General features: G+C 40.9%; 1 protein-coding gene across 5 annotated transcripts in view; it reads right to left on the bottom strand.

Annotated features, from left to right (window-relative positions):
* Positions 1-22,340, bottom strand: part of AGO3 (argonaute RISC catalytic component 3) — a 136,381-nt gene that overhangs the window by 30,660 nt on the left and 83,381 nt on the right. For all 5 annotated transcript variants that reach the window (XR_010131654.1, XM_019015255.4, XM_055391638.2 and 2 more), the window contains 3 exons: positions 9,387-9,571; positions 2,361-2,520; positions 423-513 (listed from right to left, as the gene is read on the bottom strand). Coding sequence is in view for 4 of the 5 variants with exons in the window: in XM_019015255.4 (XP_018870800.1) it covers positions 423-513; positions 2,361-2,520; positions 9,387-9,571 (436 nt within the window). In the remaining variant the exon portion in view is untranslated. The remainder of the gene's footprint in view (positions 1-422; positions 514-2,360; positions 2,521-9,386; positions 9,572-22,340) is intronic.

Consider the following 22,340-nt stretch of genomic DNA (forward strand, 5'->3'; position numbering starts at 1 on the left):
AATAAAAGAATTCAGGTGCAAAGTATTGACCTGGATGAAGGTGGGAGACATTTTATATATAAAAAATGTAATCCACCAAGCTTATATGTAGTGTATCTTTCTATGACAAAGACATTACTGAAATATATAAACAAACTATTCAAAACAACAAAAAGTAACTAAAAATGCATAATCATGAGAGGTCAAGTAGACAAATTAAAGTATAATACAGAAGATTTGAATAATATAACTAGCAAACTTGATTTAATAGATACATATGGAACTTGCAAACTCCAAACCAGAGAATAATCATTCTTTTCAAAAACCCAAAGAACATTTATGAAAGTTGGCTACAAAGAAAATATTAAAATTCAAAAAGTTGAAACTGCAAAATTGATACTGGTCTGTCAACCTTAGGTAAGATAAACCTGGCTAACACTCACAGCAGCAATAGAAGGCTTCTTTCCATCACCAGCAGGTGGATGAGTGACATCGGCTCCCAAAAAGATCACTGGTTGCTGGAACACAGAAGGTCTTAAACACATTTTGAAAAAGGGTTAGATATTTCATTTTTTCAGTATCCATTAATCTGTTTCACACAATTGCAACGTAACTTCAAGTTATTGACAGCACAGAGGAAGTCCTATGTAATCCAAATTTTTTTTTTTTTTTTTTTTTTTTGAGACGGAGTCTCGCTCTGTCGCCCAGGCTGGAGTGCAGTGGCACGATCTTGGCTCACTGCAAGCTCCACCTCCCAAGTTCACGCCATTCTCCTGCCTCAGCCTCCCAAGTAGCTGGGACTACAGGCGCCCGCCACCACACCCAGCTAATTTTTTGTATTTTTTAGTAGAGATGGGGTTTCACCATGTTAGCCAGGATGGTCTCGATCTCCTGACCCTGTGATCCACCTGCCTTGGCCTCCCAAAGTGCTGGGATTACAGGTGTGAGCCACCACACCCAGACAATCCAAAGTTTTATTCACAGCAGAATTTTATCTAAAATAGTGGTGCTGGTGGTTGAAAAGGGCTGTATTTAATATTAACAGATGCTAGTACTCTCCAACATGGGCACAAAATTATAAACTTCCTTATGATCCACAAATTTTTATCACTCTTTAAAAATCAACTTATATTTTAAACCTATGTAATCTCTCAAGGGAAAAAGGAATCATTACACTTTAGACTGGAAGGGATTTTGGGAATCCACTACTCCCACTCCCTGGCCAAAAGTATAAATTTGAGTAACATATATTCAATGGTCATAAAGGAGCTAGGACTTCCTTTTATTTTACTTTATGTTATTATTGTTTTTTTGAGACAGGGTCTCACTGTGTTGCCCAGGCTGGAGTGCAGTGGCGTAATCACAGTTCACTGCAGCCTTGACTTCCCTGGGCTCAGGTAATCCTCCCACCTCAGCCTCTGGAGTAGCTGGAACGACAGGCACACGCCACCACACATGGCTAATCTTTCTATTTTTTTGTAGAGATAAAGTTTCACCATGTTGGGCTTGTTGATAAAATTTTTTATTTATCTCATTTACGGATCTCATCTCATATTTAACAGGGGTAGAAAGTAGAGATGGCATGGAAAAACAGGAAAAAAAGGACTTTTGTGTCAAACAAACATGGGCCAATTCTTATTCTAATGTTTATTTGTGGTGTATAGTTAACTTTTTTGAGGCCTAATTCCTTCAACTATTAAAAGGGAACTTGTTCAATTCTCTGAAAAATGGCCTCTTCCTCAGTGACTTGCACAATAAGCTACCTCCTGTTTCTAGGTCATGTTGTCTCTTACTTCCTAAGAGCTCCAGCTCTAAGAAGGGTGATCTAACAGTAATGTGTTTTCTCACTGACTGTAGCAGGAGGGCTGATATGGCTTACTTAATTGACTAATCTGGGCTCCCAGTTCCTTCTCTCCTTCACATTCCAGGTAGGTGAGTAGTCTCATGAAACCAGGTTGAAGATGATTACCAAATAAAGTGAAAATTCTTCAAGCTGGGCTCTCCAGTGAGAAATAAAGCACTGGATACTTTCTGGCTAGGTAAGAGGTACTTTGCATACTAAATGAAAATTTCTGGGGCTTGAGCCTGCTCCCACCCTGTGGAGTGTACTTTCATTTTCAATAAATCTCTGCTTTTGTTGCTTTGCTTCATTCTTTCCTTAAAAAATAAGATAAAATAAAATTGTGGGGGGCATTTTCACAAGAGAATCTCTGAACCTTGCCAATCCAAATTATTTTTTTTACCAAAATGTCTACGAATCTCCCACAGTAGGAATTATTAAGGGGGTCTCTTACACAGCCCTTATAGTAGTTAGATATGGTCATATATAGACAAATGAAGATAGAAAAATAATATTTTCATAAGCGATTAGCATATCTTACCTTTGATGAGGTACAAGAATATTATTGATCCCTCCGAGTTTAACATTTATCTTTAGGCACAAGTTTGAGAGAGTTTGAGGAGATGTTTTTATTACATTCTTGACTTGAACACATTGTGTAGCCATACCCAAAAGTGTGTCTCCTACACGTTTCACTTCCGCTATGGAATAGATGCAAAACCTCTAGTCAGAAAAAAAGACCTGAAAATAATTTTACATACTGAAAATAAAGATACTATGTTTCCCCCTTAAAATCCATCATTGTATTACAGGATACCAAAAATTATGCCAATACAGTACTAAGGTGATGCTGTTAAAATTGAAAGTATACTGCTTTGAAGACTCGCTTAAGTATTTAGTGACAATTTTTCTAGTTGTTTTCTTCTTTGTATAAAAAGGTATATTTTTGCCATAGCATAACTGCAATAACTGAAAAGCATAAAGTGAAACATGCACATAATCCCTTGTTATCGTTTTATAGTACTCTTTCAATAATTTTCTCATTTATATTATTTTAATGTACTTGTAATCACAGTACACTTACAGCTTTCAATCCTATTCTCTTATCTTTAATTTAAAAATTCAGAGGTATTATAGTGCAAAGAACAAAAGTCCCCTGTTCCTTTCCTCTCCTCTGCCATTATAACCATCATAAATATTTCGGTGTATATAACTTTTTTTTTTTTTTTTGAGAGGATCTCACTCTGTCACCCAGGCTGGAGTGCAGTGGCACGATTATGCATCACTGTACTCTCGACCTCCGGAGCTAAAGTGATCCTCTTGCCTCAGCCTCCCAAGTGGCTGGAACTACAGGCATGCACCACCACACCAAGCCTTTTTTTTTTTTTTTTAAGTAGAGATGAGGGAGGTCTCACCATGGTGCCCAGCCTGGTCTCAAACTCCTAAGCTCAAGTGATCCTCTTGCTCCAGCCTCCCAAAGTGTTGGGATTACAGGCAAGAGCCACTGCACCCAGCCATAACTTCTTTTTTTATTTTTTGAGATGGAGTCACATTCTGTCACCCAGGGTAGAGTGCAGTGGCGTGATCTCAGCTCACTGCAACCTCTGCCTCCTGGGTTCAAGCAGTTCTCCTACCTCAGCCTCCCGAGTAGCTGGGATTACAGGTGTGCACCACCTCACCTAGCTAATTTCTGTATTTTTATTTATTTTTTGTTTTTTTGTTTTTATTTTTTATTTTTGAGATAGAGTTTCACTCTTGTTGCCCAGGGCTGGAGTGCAACGGCGCAATCTCGGTTCACTGCAACCTCTGCCTTCTGGGTTCAAGCGATTCTCCTGCCTCAGCCTCTTGAAGTAGCTGGGATTACAGGCACCTGCCACCATGCCCTGATAATTTTTTTTTTGTTTTGTATTTTTAGCAGAGATGGAGTTTCACCACATTGGCCAGGCTGGTATTGAACTCCTGACCTCAGGTGATCCACCCGCCTTGGCCTCCCAAAGTGCTGGGATTACAGGCATGAGCCACTACGCCCAGCCAATTTCTGTATTTTTAGTAGAGATGGGGTCTCGCCATGTTGGCCAGGCTGGTTTTGAACGCCTGACCTCAAGTGATCCACCCGTCTTGGCCTCCCAAAGTGCTGGGATTACAGGTGTGAGCCACTGCACCCAGCATAACTTCTTATATATAAAAAACATAGAAAAATGGGTGCAATGTCTCACACCTGTAATCCCAGCACTTTGGTAGGCTGAGGCGGATCGCTTGAGCCCAGGAGTTAGAGACCAGCTTAGGCAACAAATCAAGACCCCATCCCTGCCAAATTTTTTTTTTAATTAGCCAGGCGTGATGGTACGTGCTTTTAGTTCCAGCTACTCAGGAGGCTGAGGCAAGAGGATTGCATGGGCCCAGGAGATGGAGGCTGCAGTGAACTATGATCGTGTCATTGCACTCCAGTCTGGGTGACAGAGTGAGACCTTGCCTTAAAAAAAAGGACAAATGACAATACACATTTCTCTAAAGAAGATAAACAGAAAAATGACCCATAAGCACATGAAAAGATGCCCAGCGTCTCTAATCATTTAGGAAAATGCAAAATCAAAAACATTATGAGATACCACTTCACACCCATTAGGATGGCTACTATCAAAAAGCCAGAGAATAACAAACATTGGGGCAAGGATGTGGAGAAACTGGAACTCCTGTGCGCTGTTGGTGGGCATGTAAAATGGTGCAGCCACTGTGGAAAACACTGTGGAGGTTCCTCAGAAAATTAAAAGTAGAATTACCATATGATGCAGAATGCCACTTATTAGATGTATACCCAGAATAGCTGAAAACAGGGTTGTGAAGAGATATTTGTACACCTATGTTCATAGCAGCGTTACTCATGATAGCTAAAGTGTAGAAGCAACCCAAGTGTCCATCAACAGAAGAATAAACAAGATGTGGTGTATATACACACACACACACACACACACACACACACACACACACAATGGAATATTATTTGGCCCGAAAAAGGAAGAAAATTCTGACACATAGTACAACATGGATGAACCTTGAGGATATTATGCCAAAAGCCAAATATTGTAGGACTCATGTACATAAGGAAACTAGAATAGTCAAATTCATGGAAACGGAAAGTAGAACAGTGCTTTCCAGGGGTTACGTGAGGTTTAATGGATATTAAAGTTATTGGTTAATGGATAAAGAGTTTCAGTTTGGGATGATGGAAAAAAGTTCTGGAAATGGATAGTGATGATGGCTGCACAACATGTGAATGTTCTTAATGTCAGAATGTAAGAATTCCAGAATGACTTAGTACTTGAAATTATGTGAGTGAATGATTTGCAAGTAAACATTAAATCATTATGTGGCTCAAAAAAAAAAAAAAGGAGAAATAAAGAGTTTCTCGAACAAATAAAAACAGGGTATTTGTTGCTGGTAGAAATGCTTGGCAAGAAATATTAAAAGAATTTTCCAGAGAGAAGGAAAATGATACAGATCAGAAATCATAAATGAAGGAAAAGCAGGGTACAGTGTGGGTCATGCCTGTAGTACCAGCTACTGGGGAGGCTGAGGTGGGTAGAGTACTTGAGCCCAGGAGTTTGCGGCTGCAGTGCACTATGGTCATGCCTGACAATAGCCACTGACCAGCATGGGCAACATAGCAAGACCTGTCTCTAAAAAACAAAACAAAACAAAAGTAAGGAGGAAGGTTGAAGGTCAGCAAATAAATAAAGGTAAAATAAAATCTTGTATTTTCATATTCTTAATTGAGCTAATAGATGATTATTTGTTCAAAATAGTAATAGCAACAGTATATTGGGTAGTTATAGCTTATGGATAAGTGAAATAAATGACAGAAATATAAGGTACAGAAGGGAAAAATTGGGAGTATTCTGTTACAAGGTATCTCTATACTATCTAAGAAGTGGTATAATGTTACCTAAAAGTAGACTTAGATTAGTTGTAAATATATATTAAAAAGTCTAGGGAAAACACTACAAAAATTTTTAAAGGAAGTCTAACTGATATGTTAAAAGAGAATGAAAAATAGAATTATACAAAACGCTCAATTAAAACCAGGAGGGGCCAGGAGCAGTGGCACATGCCTGTAATCCCAGCATTGGGAGGCTGAGGCGGGAGGATCACTTGAGGCCAGGAGTTCGAGACCAGCCCAGGCATGTTTACAGTTTTGATGAAAAAGGTAATATGAATTTATACTACCATCAGCAACGTATTAATACACTGCATACTCACAAGCACTAGGTATTATAATATTTAAATATGTTTGCTAATTTAGTAGCACAAAATTTTTCCCTTTATTGATTTGTACTTTTCTTCTCTTTTTTTTTTGAGAAAGGGTCTCAATCTGTTGCCCAGGCTGCTGGAGTGCAGTGGCATAATCTTGGCTCACTGCAACCTCCACCTACTGGCTCAAGTGATCTTCCTATCTCAGCCTCCCAAGTAGCTAGGACCACAGATGTGTACTACCATGCCTGGCTAATTTTTCTATTTTTTTGCAGATATGAGGTTTCGCCATGTTGCTCAGACTAGTCTTGAATTCCTGAACTCAAGCAATCTGCCCACCTTGGCTTCTCAAAATGCTGGGATTACAGGCATAAGCCACTGCATCTGGCCTGTATTTTTCTTTAACTGTGAATAAAAACAAACTTTTTATCATATATTTACTTGCTTTGTTTTTACTAAATTTCAGTTTATATTCTTTTCTCATTAATCTAAAAAAAGAAGGTTTTTATTTAACTAATAATAAACTATTTGTTTATTGTTTCTATTTGCTACAAATATTTTCCACACTCTATTGGTTTTCTTTTTAGTACATCCGTGACATGTAGGAAATTTAGGGGCCAGGCGCAGTGGCTCATGCCTGTAATCCCAGCACTTTGGGAGGCTGAGGTGGGCAGATCACCTGAGGTCAGGAGTTTGAGACCACCCTGGCCAACATAGTGAAACCCTGTCTCTACTAAAAATACAAAAATCAGCCAGGCATGGTGGCACGTGCCTATAGACCCAGCTACTAGGGAGGCTGAGGCAGAAGAACAGCTTGAACCTGGGAGGTGGAGGTTGCAGTGAGCTGAGATCATGCCACTGCACTCCAGCCTGGGCAACAGAGGGAGACTCCATCTCAAAAAAAAAAAAAAAGGGCCAGGCATGGTGGATCACGCCTGTAATCCTAGCACTTTGGGAGGCTGAGGCGGGAGGATCACAAGATCATGAGATTGAGACCATCCTGGCTAACACGGTGAAACCCTGTCTCTACTAAAAAATACAAAAAAATTAGCTGGGCATGGTGGCAGGTGCCTGTAGTTCCAGCTACTCAGGAGGCTGAGGCAGGAGAATGGCGTGAACCCAGGAGGCAGAGCTTGCAGTGAGCCGAGATCGCACCACTGCACTCCAACCTGGGCGACAGAGCGAGACTCTCTCTCAAAAAAAAAAAAAAAAAAAAAGAAAGAGAAAATTTAATGTTTACTCAGTACTCAGTCAAATCTGACAATTTTCTTTTGTGATTTCTTCTATTATTTCTAAACTTACATGATTTTACCCCGTTCAGTGGTTTGAAAATTATATTTTCTTTGTATTTTTCTACGATTCAATGATTTATATTTAGCTTATTAATCTCACAAAATTTTGCTTATAATAATAACAGTTAACATTGACTGTTTACTATATGACAGGTGCTATTCTAGGCCCTTTACATATGTAGACTCAGTTAATCCTTACAACAACCCTATATATGGATTAGGTATTATTAGTATCCCAGGGTATGTGTGCTATAATATATCAAGGAAGTATAACTGATACACTAAAAGAGGAAAGAAAATAGAATCATATAAAATGCCCAATTAAAACCAGAAAGAGGCTAGGCACAGTGGCTCACACCTGTAATCCCTGCACTTTGGGAGCCCAAGGTTTAAGGATTGCTTGAGCCCAGGAGTTTGAGACCAACCCGAGAAACATAGTGAGATCCTGTCTCTACAAAAAAATAAATAGACTAGTTCAACCATTGTGGAAGTCAGTGTGGCGACTCCTCAGGGATCTAGAACTAGAAATACCATTTGACCCAGCCATCCCATTACTGGGTATATACCCAAAGGACTATAAATCATGCTGCTGTAAAGACACATGCACACATATGTTTATTGTGGCATTATTCACAATAGCAAAGACTTGGAACCAAGCCAAATGTCCAACAATGATAGACTGGATTAAGAAAATGTGGCACATATACACCATGGAATACTATGCAGCCATAAAAAATGATGAGTTCATGTCCTTTGTAGGGACATGGATGAAATTGGAAATCATCATTCTCAGTAAACTACCACAAGAACAAAAAACCAAACACCGCATATTCTCACTTATAGGTGGGAATTGAACAATGAGAACACATGGACACAGGAAGGGGAACATCACACTCTGGGGACTGTTGTGGGGTGGTCGGGGGGAGGGATAGCATTGGGAGATATACCTAATGCTAGATAACGAGTTAGTGGGTGCAGCGCAGCAGCATGGCACATGTATACACATGTAACTAAACTGCACATTGTGCACATGTACCCTAAAACTTAAAGTATAATAAAAATAAATAAATAAATAAATAAATAAATACAAACAAAAAAAATAAAAAAATAAAAAATTAGTCCAGTGTGGTGCCACATGCCTGTAGTTCCAGCTACTTGGGAGGCCGAGGAAGGAGGATTGCTTGAGCCCAAGAGGTCAAGGCTGCAGTAAGCCATGATTGCACCACTGCACTCCAGCCTGAAAGACTGAGTGAGATCCTATCCCATACACACACACCACATACATACATAAATATTGTCCCAATTCCAGAGATGAGGAAACTAAGGGCTAGTGTGATTAAGTAATTCAGCCAAATCACACAGGTAGTAGAACCAGCAGTACCTGAATATTGAGCAACACAGTTTAATTTGATAGCCTGTGCTTTTAACCACTACATTATACTGATACTCAAATTATCTCAATGCCATTTTTATTCAATAATTCTTTCTTTAGCCATTGTTATGTGATGCCTCTTTTCACTACTGAAACTCTTTTTTTTTTTTTTTTTTTGAGACGGACTTTCGCTCTGTCGCCCAGGCTGGAGTGCAGCGGTGCGATCTCGGCTCACTGCAAGCTCCGCCTCCTGGGTTCACGCCATTCTCCTGCCTCAGCCTCCTGAGTGGCTGGGACCACAGGCGCCCACCACCACGCCCGGCTAATTTTTTGTATTTTTAGAAGAGATGGGGTTTCACCGTGTTAGCCAGGATGGTCTTGATCTCCTGACCTCGTGATCCACCCACCTCTGCCTCCCAAAGTGCTGGGATTACAGGCGTGAGCCACCACGCCCAGCCCGGAAACTCTTTTTACAATGTCTCATCTTGGACTATTTAGTTTGCTATATTAATTTGTCTTCAAGTAATAATACATGGTTTTAAATATTGTATCATAAAATATATTTTAATATTTGAAAGTTTCAGGATATGTTTCAGTATAACCCTAGAAGGACATCAAGCACTTGAGGAAAAATGCAGTCTTAAGATATCCTTACCATACACTGGTGTCTTCCCTGGCAGGATGACGATAATAAGCTGTAGGCCAGAATATGTGTTCTTGAGATGCCGGAACATGGGCTCTACGCTGTCTGCCCCCTGTGCATATTTGCAGAAGCATGGCTGGCCCTGGATGGGCATCCCTGCATCCTTAGAAATCTTACGCAGCTGGTCTGTGAAACCCCTAGAAGGAGAAACCACTAAATATAAAACCTTTGTCTAGTCATGAATTCCTACAAAGTAGTAATGGGAAGTTTGGGAAGGGAATGGAAGGATGAAGCAAAGATTTGTGTGCTCCATATATGAGAGGTCACCAGACTACTGATGTTAAGCGCAATGGTCTGTCAGTAATCCATTTTGCAAATGAAGAACATTCTATACAGTTATACGGCATTCTGTAGTTTACAAGGAGCATTACTAATAGTATATGCTGGTTAAGAGCTCAGCTCTAGAGTTAGTATGGAGAGTTCCATTCCCAGTTCTGCTACATACTACTATAAAATTTTAGGCACTTACTTCAGTTTTCCTCATCTGTAAAAGGATTGCTTCAACTATAGGGTTGGTGTGAAGATTAAATGAGATCATATATGTAAAGCACTTAGCACACCATCCAGGACCATGGTAAAAACTTGATACATTTTAGCTATTGTATATTTTCTAATTTGATCTCACAAGATTCATAAGAAAGAGGCACGGCAGGTATTATTCCTGTTTTACAGATCAGAAAACAGTTTCATAGACATTACATATTTGGCCAAAGTTCAAATGATTAGACAAATGGTAGATCCAGAATTTCTATAGTATTACCTATCTCACACTAGGATAGCAGGAAAGATAATGCCCTCAGAGGATTTTTTTAAAATATAAAAATTTAAAAACAGATGAGGCTGGGTGCAGTGTCTTACACCTATAATCCCAGCAATTTGGGAGGCTGAGGCAGGAGGATCACTTGAGGTCAGGAGTTCGAGACCAGCTTGGCCAACATGGTGAAAACCCATCTCTACTAAAAATACGAAACTAGTCTGGTGTGGTGGCAGGCACCTGTAGTCCCTGCTACTTGGGAGGCTGAGGCAGGAGAATCACTTGAATTTGGGAAGCGGAGGTTGCAGTGAGCCAAGATTATGCCACTGCACTCCAGCCTAGGTGACAGAGTGAGACTCTGTCTCCAAATAAACAAACAGATGAGGCAGGCAGCATTTTAATGTACTTTGATTTACACTGAAAAACCCCCAAAACCAATTTCTTTTTTTTTTGAGGTGGAGTCTCACTCTGTTGCCCAGGCTGGAGTGCAGTGATACAATCACAACTCACTGCTTGCAGCCTCAACTTCCCAGGCTCAAATGATCTTCCCACCTGAGCTTCCCAAGTAGCTGGGATTATAGGCATGTGCCACCGCACCTGGCTAATTTTTGTATTTTTAGTAGAGATGGGGTTTCACCATGTTGGTCAGGCTGGTCTTGAACTTCTGACCTCAGGCGATCCACCCACCTCAGCCTCCCAAAGTGCTGGGATTACAGGCATGAGCCACTGCTCCCGGCCACCAATTTCATATTTATAGAAAATTTTGAATTCAGTATAAATAAGCAATAATGAGCAACAATCGCTTCACTTGTTTTTAAAACAATTGAGGTCCTAAGTCAAGGATCTGAGTGATCTTTGCTCAAAACACTCTGATTCCTTCAGGATAGAGATGAAGTTTCTCCTATTCCTTATCGGTGCTTAATTAAAGAAGTATGAAATTGAGTATTTTCACTTAGCCTAACAAGAGCCACAAGCCCAATGATTCTGAGACATCTATTCAAGCTGCGAATAACAAATATAAAATGAAAAATAAAAAAGCTCAAGTTCGAAAAACATTGGAAATTGTTTTTTTTTTTTTTTTGGCCCCTCAAGGCCAAATAAGATAATCATAGCATTGTAATAAGCCATCCTTGTGACATTTCACTTGAAAGCAGGGGGATAAAAACTCTGGAGGAAAAAAATACATTAAGTGATCATTAAAGCATCCATTTAGAGATTTGGGATTAATAAAAAGGGATGAACAGAATTAAATAGAAAAAAATTTTATTTCTCATATTCTAATTTCTTCTTGCCATGAAGAAGGCAAGGCAAATTCTGAAATGGCCTGAGGTAAACTGGTCTCTGTATCACTCAATGTTTCATTATTGGCATACTTTATATAAGTAGAGATTTAAATTAGATAAGGATCATTTCTTCAAGAAAATTAGATTCCAGAGGGATGATACATTTACAAAATCATTATAATACAATTGTATTTTGCACAAAAACTGACAAGCACAAATAGAGAGGATACTGATGGGTAGAGATAGGAAGGAGGCATTCTCAGTAAAGGGCAGCATGAGTGGAAACAGGTAAAAAAGGCCAGGGAGATAGAAGGAATACGATGCTTCAGTTTCTTTGGCTAGAATATGTGAAAATGGAGTAATGATAAAGGACTTAAGAGACTGGTGAAAGATATGAAATGTCATACTGATTTTACGCTTGAACCTGGGAGGCGGAGGTTGCAGTGAGCCGAGATCACGCCATTGCACTCCATCCTGGATGACAGAGTGAGACTCTGTCTCAATAAAATAAAGAAATAAATGTCATACTAATTTTGAATGTCACTCTTAGTCAAAGAGAAGACTAAACATTTCAGAGTAGGTTTAGTCACAAATAGAGGTGGTGTTCTTTCATGACAGCCGAATTTCTCAAACAAGGGTGACAGCAGAAACCCCTGAGACTGTGTGAGAATCCCAAAGGAGAGCAGATAGATAATGAAAAGGAAAAGAAGCCAGAAAACGTAAACTAAAGAACCAGAAGGCAAGAGAGGAGGATGTCAAGAAGGTCGGCAGAGTGCGGTGGCTCACACCTATAATCCCAGCACTTTGGGAGGCCAAGGCAGGAGGACTGCTTAAGTCCAGGAGTTCGAGACCAGTCTAGGCAACATAGTGAGATCCTATCTATACAAAAAAACAAAATTAGCTGGGCATGGTGGCATATGCCTGTAGTTCCAGCTGCTTAGGAAGCTCAGGTGGGAGGATCGTTTGAGCCTGGGAAGTTAAGGCTGTGGTGAGTTGTGATTGTATCACTGCACTCCAGCCTGGGCAACAGAGTGAGATCCCATCTCAAAAAAAAAAAAAAAAAAAAAGGAGTCAGTCAAATTTTGAGAAAAATAATGGCTAAGAAGAGACCATTGAACTTGCTAAGCATAAAGATACAGGAAATCTTCCAGGAACCAGTTTTAGCAGAGCACTACGATTTCAAGGGAGGAGAGAGAATGGAGGTCTGGAAGCCTAAGAGATTGTTAGGTAATGTGAAAATTGCTGATTAAAAAGAAACTGAACTGAAGATTTTTGCACACTTAGAAGTTGAAGGACAGAATCTGAAGAAGAGAGAAAAAGTGGTGGAGATGAAAGCCAAATTTTGGAAAGTAAGGAAACTGAAACAAGGAGTTTAACCACTCCTTCAACATCCTCAACAGAAAAATAAGGATCTTAGTTAATCCTCACCTGGTAGGTAGTGTTACATTAAGTTTCACCTAAAGCCGTCTCGTTACATTTTTAAAGTTTGGCCTAAAGGTTTCTCTGTACATAGTGAATGGTAATCTCCGGATGTGTAAACAAGCTGTAACCTATTCTTGTACCAATTGCTGAGTTTCAGCCAATAAAAGGCAGCCAACTGTTCAAACCATGTTCAAATTAGGCAAGTATCAAGCTGTAAGCAATCCAGCTGTTTCTGTACTTCACTTTCATTTTCTGTACATCACTTTCCTTTTTCTGTCCATAAGTCTTCAACCATGTGGTAGTGCCAGAGTCTCTTTGAACCTATTCTGGTTCTAAGGGCTGCCTGATTTGTGAATCACTGTTTCCTCAATTAAACTCTGTTAAATTTAATTTGTCCAGTTTTTCTTTTAACAGATGGCGTCAGAAGTGGGATCCGAAGTAGAGCCTCTAGCAATCCCCAGAAGCACTGAGTGACGAAGCATGGTACCAGTCAGACTCGCTGTGTCCATTCCTCTCTTGCAGCAACTGGGGATTGTGGGTAAGCTCTCAGATTCTGAAGCTCCATGGATTTGTGTTTTGAGTTATCTGAATTTGTTTGAGCAAATTTTAAAATCTGAAATGGGTTCAGAAGTCATGACAGAAACTGGACCAGGTCCAGAATCAGACTGGATCTGATAATTAACTGACTTGGATTCAGTTAGAGGCCTTGGATGTTTAACTGAGTCAGGAAGAAACTGGCAGTTAATGGCAAGTAAGAAGGTGTGAACTTTGGCTTTTGGAAATTCACAGAGATTTTTGTGCTCTATGTCTATGCCCTTTGTTTCTCTTTTTTTTTTTTTTTGTTTTTGTTTTTGTTTTTGTTTTGAGACGGAGTCTCACTGTTGTTGCCTGGGCTGGAGTGCAATGGAGCGATCTTGGCTCACTGCAACCTCTACTTCCCAGGTTCCAGCAATTCTCCTGACTCTGCCTCCCAAGTAGCTGAGATTATAGGTGCCCACCACCAGGCCCGGCTAATTTTTGTATTTTTAGTAGAGATGGGGTTTCACCATGTTGGCCAGGCTGGTCTCGAACTCCTGACCTCAGGTAATCCACCCGCCTCGGCCTCCCAAAGTGCTGGGATTACAGGCGTGAGCCACTGCGCCCAGCCTATGCCCTTTGTTTCTTTTTCTTGTGTGTTTAGGCAGGGAAAAATCATTGGCTGATCAATGGGATGTGACAGCCAAAGCCAAGATTCAAGGGAAAATGGAATCCTTAATTTCTGAAGAACTGAGTATTCTACCTTACAGCTATGCCTAGCTATACACACATAAATGTTAGGACCCTAAAGCAGCAAACACTTACTGAAATGGTGAAATCTCACTTTATGTAATTTAAAATTATAGTAGAACATTCAAAATGAATAATACTGCACTTTAAGAAGTCTATTTACAAATGAGGGCTCTAGGTTCATGCCTATAATCCTAGTACTTTGGGTGGCCGAAGCAGGAGGATCACTTGAGTCCAGGAGTTTGAAACTAGCCTGGGCAACATAGTGAGATTTTGTCTCTACAAAAAAAGAAAAAAAGTTAGCAGAGCATAGTGGCAAGTCCCTGTGGTCCCAGCTACTTGGGAGGCTGACATAGGAGGATCACTTAAGCCTGAGAGGCTGAGGCTGCAGTGAGCCATGGTCACGCCACTGCACTCCAGCCTGGGCAAAAGAGTGAGGCCCTATGTCAAAAAAAAAAAAAAAAAAAAAAAGGCCCCCAACTTAGTTTCATCCAAGGATGCGGATGCCTATTAATGTGCAGAAGCTTCTAATAAGATTTCAATATTTTTATTCCCTCTTTTAAAAGACTTTCTATAAAAGGCAAATAAAAAGCTTCAGTAACAGCAACATATTTTTGTTCACCTTTTGAGTAAACTGCACAAAAAAAAAGAGAGAGGAAAGAAGGAGAGATAGATTCTGTATCATATTGTCTTTTTCAGGTCTGTTGACTAGAAAATTGAGTCTCCTCTCTATCAAATAATAAAGGTTTTGCTTTTAAAAAACCTTTTAATGATCACCTTGGCTAAATGAATGACTTATTTCACAGTGACCTGTGATCCTATTTGGGCCAAGTGTTTTCAATCTTTGACATATTGGACAAGCTTCCCCAAATCAAATTTCAAATTCAAAATTAAGTCTTTTTTTGACCTCAAATTAACTTTGGGATGTTACAGAGGTCCCCTACAAGAGTCAAAAGAGATAATAAACAGGCTTATTTTATACATAAAATTACATGAGAAACAGTGTCAAATAAGAAGTGATGTTTAAACTTCATTGAGTTATATTTTTATAAATATTAATATATATTCCAAAATTGTATAAGATTATGAAAATTCTCATGTATCTCAGTATATCTTATCAGACATAATTATGGTTATTACGTTAAACTATTGTAGGCCACAGAAATAACCAAATTTCCTTCTCAATTGTGTCTTTATGACCATTTAAAGTCATTTCCACAGTTAATTACTTAATTCTAAAGCAGTTTCTAATATTAGGTTGGTGCAAAAGTAATTGCGGTTTCTGCTGTTCAAAGTAATGGCGGCTGGGCGCAGTGGTTCACTCCTGTAATCCTAGCATTTTGGGAGGCTGAGGTGGGCGGATCACAAGGTCAGGAGTTCGAGACCAGCCTGGCCTGGCCAACACGATGAAACCCCATCTCGACTAAACATACAAAAAATTAGCCAGGCATGGTGGCACACACCTGTAATACCAGCTACTTGAGAGGCTGAGGCAGGAGAACTGCTTGACCCTGCGAGGCAGAGGCTGTAATGAGCCGAGATTGTGCCACTGCATTCCAGCCTGGGCGACGGAACGAGACTCCGTCTCTAAATAAATAAATAAATAAATAAATAAATAAATAAATAAAGTAATGGCAGGCCGGGTGCAAGTGGCTCACCCCTGTAATCCCAGCACTTTGGGAGGCCAAGTTTGGTAGATCACTTGAGGTCAGGAGTTCGAGACTAGTCTGGCCAACAAGATGAAACCCATCTCTACTAAAAATACAAAAAAATTAGCAAGGCATGGTGGCATGCGCCTGTAGTCCCAACTACTCGGGAGTCTGAGGCAGGAGAATCGGTTGAACCAGGAAGGAGGAGGTTGCAGTGAGCCGAGATAGCGCCACTGCACTCCAGCCTGGATGACAGAGCGAGATTCCATCTCAATAAATAAATAAATAAATAAATGTATGGCAGTTATTAAAAATAACTTCACAAGCAAATAAAATCCTATTTTGTCTTCAAGGAGGTTCATGGAAAAGATGAAATGGACCTTGGTAAGCACTCCTGAAGATAGGTTTCTGGTAACTTTAGGATCATATCGTTTGGACTGAGTAAGAATTACCAGAACCATATTGAAGAGACAGAGTGATATATAAAACTGCTAACTCAAGCAGCACAAGAATTAAATGAATACCAAGAAAATACTTGGCCAGATTTTCATGCTAACTCAGTCAGTACTGAAACTATTAAGATACATAATTTGAATGAACTCCATGGTCCAGGTCAAACTACCTATGATAACCCATCTAATAAACAGTGCTGTGCACCTCCATTGGAGAAAGAAAATTGCTATATAAGAGGATACAATTCCAGTGTTAAGCATGGACTCATGGAGAGAGACTGGACAGCCGGCTGCCTGCTCCTTCCTGAGTCCTTAAAACTTCCATTACTAGAAGCTGTATTCCATGATTCATCAAGGAAGAGATAAAATGTATATACTGGCCAGGCATGGTGGCTCACACCTGTAATCCCAGCACTTTGGGAGGCCAAGGTGGGCTGATCATCTGAGGTCAGGAGTTTTAGACCACCTGGGCCAACACGGTGAAAGCCTGTCTCTACTTAAAAAATACAAAAAATTAGCTGGGTGTGGTGGCAGGTACCTGCAATCCCAGCTACTTGGGAGGCTGAGGCACAAGAATTGCTTGAACCCGGGAGGTAGAGGTTGCAGTGAGCCGAGATCGCACCACTGCACTCTAGCCTGGGTGACAGAGTGAGACTATGTCTCAAAACAAACAAACAAACAAACAAACAAACAAACACCTTATATATATATATTGGTGTTGTGACTGTTCTAAATTGCTAAAATGGTTTATGACCAATGTATAGTTGGTCAAACCCATAATCTTGAGAAGACAACCAAAACTTCAGGTACCTTTCTGCTACATCTGAACACTTTACAGAGGGATTTCATTCAATTGTGATTTTCAGTGCATATTTTCTGGTTGTACAGGAGCTTTCTCATACAAGTGGGCTGATGCTATAACAGTAGCTACAAGGTTATTAGGAAATGTGTTTCTCTCATAGAACATTGCTGAAGAAATCTCCAGTGATAGAGATACTTGCCTCACTGGACTGGCTGTAAAACAGTTAAATAAGGTATTACAGATACAAGAGCATTAGGCAAAACTAACTGAATAACCTGGATTGCCTTGGTCAAAGATGTTTCAGACTGATGACAAACAGATCCACTTCCAGTGGAAAACAAAAGTTGAACCCTTATGAAATAGTCACTGGAAGGCTTATGCTCCTAATAACAGAACCTTCTGTATCTTATGCTCCTAAACTTTAACATGACTAAATGCTGCAAGGCTGTAATGTATTATGCCAAAGTGTATTTTCACCACGTAAAGAAAGCTTTTCATGGACCACTGACTCAGGACAAGCAAACCCTTCATGATACAGAATTCAGAGGCTGGATCTTTTGGAAACACATCAGAGAAAGACTCCCCTTGTCACCCACACTGCAGCGAACTTCAGGACCCTGAAGCTTGGGTTTGTAATCTCACAACTTAGAAAGGCCCACCCAGACTCTTGGAACCACACACCCATCAGAGGGAGAACTTAAGGTAAAGCTAACGAGGTAAGTTTCTCCTGAGAAGCAGATGGCTTCCTAGATGTGGACAGATTTCCCAAGATTGTGGATCAAGACTTCCCTGCTATCATGAGGCTTTTGGCTCTCAATTTTTTCCAAGTTCATGCCTGTTATGAACAACTAAACTGAAAAAGGGGTCTCTTGTGTACACTCACAAGGTATACTTTTATTTGTGAAGGATAAAAAAAACCTCATATTGGCCAGGTGTGGTGGCTCATGCCTGTAATCCCAGCACTTTGGGAGGCCAAGGCGGGTGAATCACGAGGTCAGGAGATCGAGACCATCCTGGCCAACATGGTGAAACCCCATCTCTACTAAAATACAAAAAATTAGCCAGGCATGGTGGCACATGCCTGTAGTCCCAGCTACTCAAGAGGCTGAGGCAGGGGAATTGCTTGAACCCGGGAGATGGAGGTTGCAGTGAGCCAAGATCACAGCCTGGCGACAGAGCAAGACTCCGTCTCAAAACAAAAAAAAACAAAAACCCTCACACACAGAGAAGTTTACGCCTTGATAGAGGGAAGATGAAGGGCCAATGTGGGTGAGAAATTTTAATGGTACTTTTTTGCTTCATAATCAGTCAGAAACAGAACACTGGTCAACTCCTCTTAAACTACATCATAATTTAAAGAGAAAATTGTTGGCCAGGCATGGTGGCTCACAACTGTAATCTCAGCAGTTTGGGAGGCCGAGGCGGGCAGATCACGAGGTCAGGAGATGGAGACCATCCTGGCTAACGTGGTGAAACCCCGCTCTACTAAAAATACAAAAAATTAGTTGGGCGTGGTGGTACGTGCCTGTTCTACTTGGGAGGCTGAGGCAGGACAATTGTTTGATCCCGGGAGGCAGAGGCTGCAGTGAGCCGAGATCACGCCACTGCACTCCAGCCTGGGTGACAGAGCGAGACTCCATCTCAAAAAAAAAGGAGAACATTGTCAATACAGGTTAAAGAGAATAGTGCCAGGAGGCCTTCACTCTTCTGGATGGGCATTATCTGTTAGTTTATTTTTCTATGGTGTGTTTTTTTCTTTTTGGAGACAGGGTCTGGCTCTGCTGCCCAGGCTGGGATGCAGTGGCGTGATCTCGGCTCACTGCAACCTCTGCCTCCTGGGCTCAAGCAATCCTCCCACTTCAGCCTCCTGAGTAGCTGGGACCACAGGCGTGCACCACTGTGCTCGGATTATTTTTGAATTTTCAGTAGAGACAGGGTTTTGCCATGTTGCCTAGGCTGGTCTTGAACTCCTGAGCTCAAGCAATCTGCCCACCTCAGCCTCCCAAAGTGATTGCAGATTACAGGTGTGAGCCACTGCGCCTGGCCTATGGTTTGGAGTTAATGAGGCAATGATTAGAAATTTATCTCTCTAAATTTTCTAGCCTATTAGAAATTTATAGGCTCTTTAGCAGATTCTACTGCAAAGACTATGGTTATACAAGAGACTTTAAATTATCTTGCTAAAGTTGTGCTAGATAATAGAATTGCTCTAGATTACTTACTGGCTAAACAGAAGTATCTGTGCAGCTGCTGCTACTTCTTATTGAACATGGAGGAATACATTGGATATTAACATTCAGTCGTAGGGGATTAACAAACAGGGTGCTTGGTTGAAACAAGTAGACTCTTATTCTAGCTTATTCTTCGATCTATTTGATTTTAGGTGGCTTGGTTCATGGGGACCTTGGCTAAGGAGCATACTCCAAACTCTTAGGGTTATTCTCCTGAGAGTCATAATAGTAGTCTCCCTGGGATACTATATTCTCTCAAAAGTTTTAAGTGTTTGCATATGGCCATCTGTAGGATGTCACATGGTCTCTCTTGAATTGGAACAAAAACTCAAAGAAATGAGTGAGCATGAGGAACACCATACTTATGAATGACGTACTGAGACCAGAAACCCAAAATCTTGGTAACAGAGTGGTGCTAAGGTCCTAAGTTTTGGTCACACTCTTACCTAAGTGAGGACCTAGCCAAAAGGGAGGAATTTTTAAACAAAATTATGGGAGGCCATTGTTTTGGACTAAGCTCATGCATGAGGCCCCAACAGACCATACCAAACCAAAATGGAGTCACTCATGCTAAGTGTGAGACAATTACACTGAAACATTAAAGAAAGAGATAGATCCTAAAATAGACCAGGTTTTGTTTTTCTCCTGAAAACAGGAAATTTCAGCACAAGGAGGTCCCCTCTACTCTTACCCTTAGGAAAAAGTAACCTGAAGTCCTTGTTCCCATTTTACAAAACCCATTGTTCTGCTATTTCCCAGTGGGATTTGAGACCAAATAAGTAAGTTTATGATGGTGACTGACATCAATGCCAATCCATCAAAAAAAAAAAAAAAAAAAAACTGGGGGGATAGATCAAAGGGGATAACTGTTAAATTAAGTTTTGCCTAAAGCTACCTCCTTACATCTTTTAAGTTCAGCCTAGAGGTTTCTCTGAACATCGTAAACTGTAACCTAGGCCAGGCGCAGTGGCTCATGCCTGTAATCCCAGCACTTTGGGAAGCTGAGGCAGGCAGATCACCTCAGGTCAGGAGTTTGAGACCAGCCTGGCCAACAGAGTGAAACCCCATCTCTACTAAAAATACAAAAATTAGCCGGGCATAGTAGTGCGGGCCTGTAGTCCCAGATACTCTAGAGGCTGAGGCAGGAGAACCGCTTGAACCTGAGAGGCGGAGGTTGCAGTGAGCCGAGATCACGCCACTGCACTCCAGCCTGGGTGACAGAGCAAGACTCTGTCTCAAAACAAAAACAAAAAACTGTAACCTAACTGGATGGGTAAATAGTGGATAAGCTACTTGTGTACCAAACACTGAGTTTTAGCCAATCAATTACAGCTAACTGTTCAAACCATCTTCAAATAAGGCAAATGCCAAGCTGTAACCAATCCATCTGTTTCTGTACTTCATTTCCATATTCTGTATGCCACTTTCCTTTTTCTGTCCATAAATCTTCTTCAACCATGTGGCTGCTGGAAGTCTCTCTGAACCTGTTCTTGTTCCAGGAGCTGCCTGATTTGCAAATCATTCTTTGCTCAATTATAAACTCTGTTAAATTTAATTTGTCTGAAGTTTTTATTTTAACAGAAGATATGATTAGCTCTATTTTACAAAGGTGAACATTGAAGAATAATGAGATTAAATAAATTATCCATGGTAATAAATCCAGGTAGTGGCAAATCTGGGAATTATACCTAAACTGTCATCGAAAGACAATGATGCTTGCTGCTACTATCCCACAAAAAGTAGTTGTGATATTGTGAAATATGCATTTGTTGGCCATTCCCATTTCCTAGCAGACAACTCCTAAAATCCTTAGAAACTCCTAAGTGTTATCTTTTTTATATGATACTGATTGCCTAACGGCTGGTAGCCTATAGGTAGCTTCAGGATGGGGTCTGGTCACCGGAAAGACAAGGCAGGATTAGAGGGTTGGGACTTTCAGCCCCACAACCCCAACCTCCAAGGAGGCAAAAGGGGCCGAAGGTTAAGTTGATAACTAATGGCTAACAGTTTAATCAATGAGACCTATGTAATGAAGCATCCATAAAAATCCAAAAGGATGGGGTTTGGAGAGCTTCTGGCCAGCTGAACACACAAAGGTTCCTGGAGGGTGGTGTACCCAGGGATGGCATGGAAACTCCACACTCCGTCCCCATACCTCGCCCTATGGATATCTTTACTGCATCCTTTGGAATATCTTTTATAATAAAACAGTAAACATAGTAAGTGTTTCCCTAGTTCTGTGAGCTGCTCTATCAGACGAATCTATCTTGAAGAGGGGGTCATGGGAACCCATGACCAGAGGCCTGGACTTGCTACTGGCATCTGAAGCAGAGTGCAGCCTTGTGGGAGTGAACCCTGAATCTGTGGAATCTGATGCTATCTCCAGGAAGATAGTGTAATAACTGAATTGGAGGACACCCAGCTGGTGTCCACTGCAGAACTGATTGTTTGCTTGGTGTGTGGGGAAACCCTCCCCACATTTAGTCACAAGAGTGTTCTGTGTTGATTGCTGTGGTGTGAAAGCAGAGAAAAAACATGGTTTGAGCTTGTGTTTTTTCCATTCACAGTAGTCTATAAGGATGTCTAGTAGAATGAATCAAGGAATTTACTATGACTAACAAATTTTTTCACCAAACTATTGAGAAGTTTTTTTTTTTTTTTTTTTTGGAGACAGAGTCTCACTCTGTTGCCCAGGCTGGAGTGCAGTGGCACAATCTCGGCTCACTGCAAGTTCCGCCTCCTGGGTTCATGCCATTCTCTTGCTTCAGCCTCCCGAGTAGCTGAGACTACAAGTGCCCACCACCACGCCTGGCTAATTTTTTGTATTTTTAGTACAGACGGGGTTTCACCATATTAGCCAGGATGGTCTCGATCTCCTGACCTTGTGATCCACCCGCCCTGGCCTCCCAAAGTGCTGGGATTACAGGTGTGAGCCACTGTGCCTGGTCAAGAAGAAAATTTTTAAAGGTTCAGTGACTAGGCCGGGCACAGTGGCTCATGCCTGTAATCCCAGCACCTTGGGGGGCCAAGGCGGGCAGATCACCTGA

The sequence above is a fragment of the Gorilla gorilla genome, chromosome 1 (genome assembly GCF_029281585.2).
Source record: "Gorilla gorilla gorilla isolate KB3781 chromosome 1, NHGRI_mGorGor1-v2.1_pri, whole genome shotgun sequence".
Classification (NCBI taxonomy): domain Eukaryota; kingdom Metazoa; phylum Chordata; class Mammalia; order Primates; family Hominidae; genus Gorilla; species Gorilla gorilla.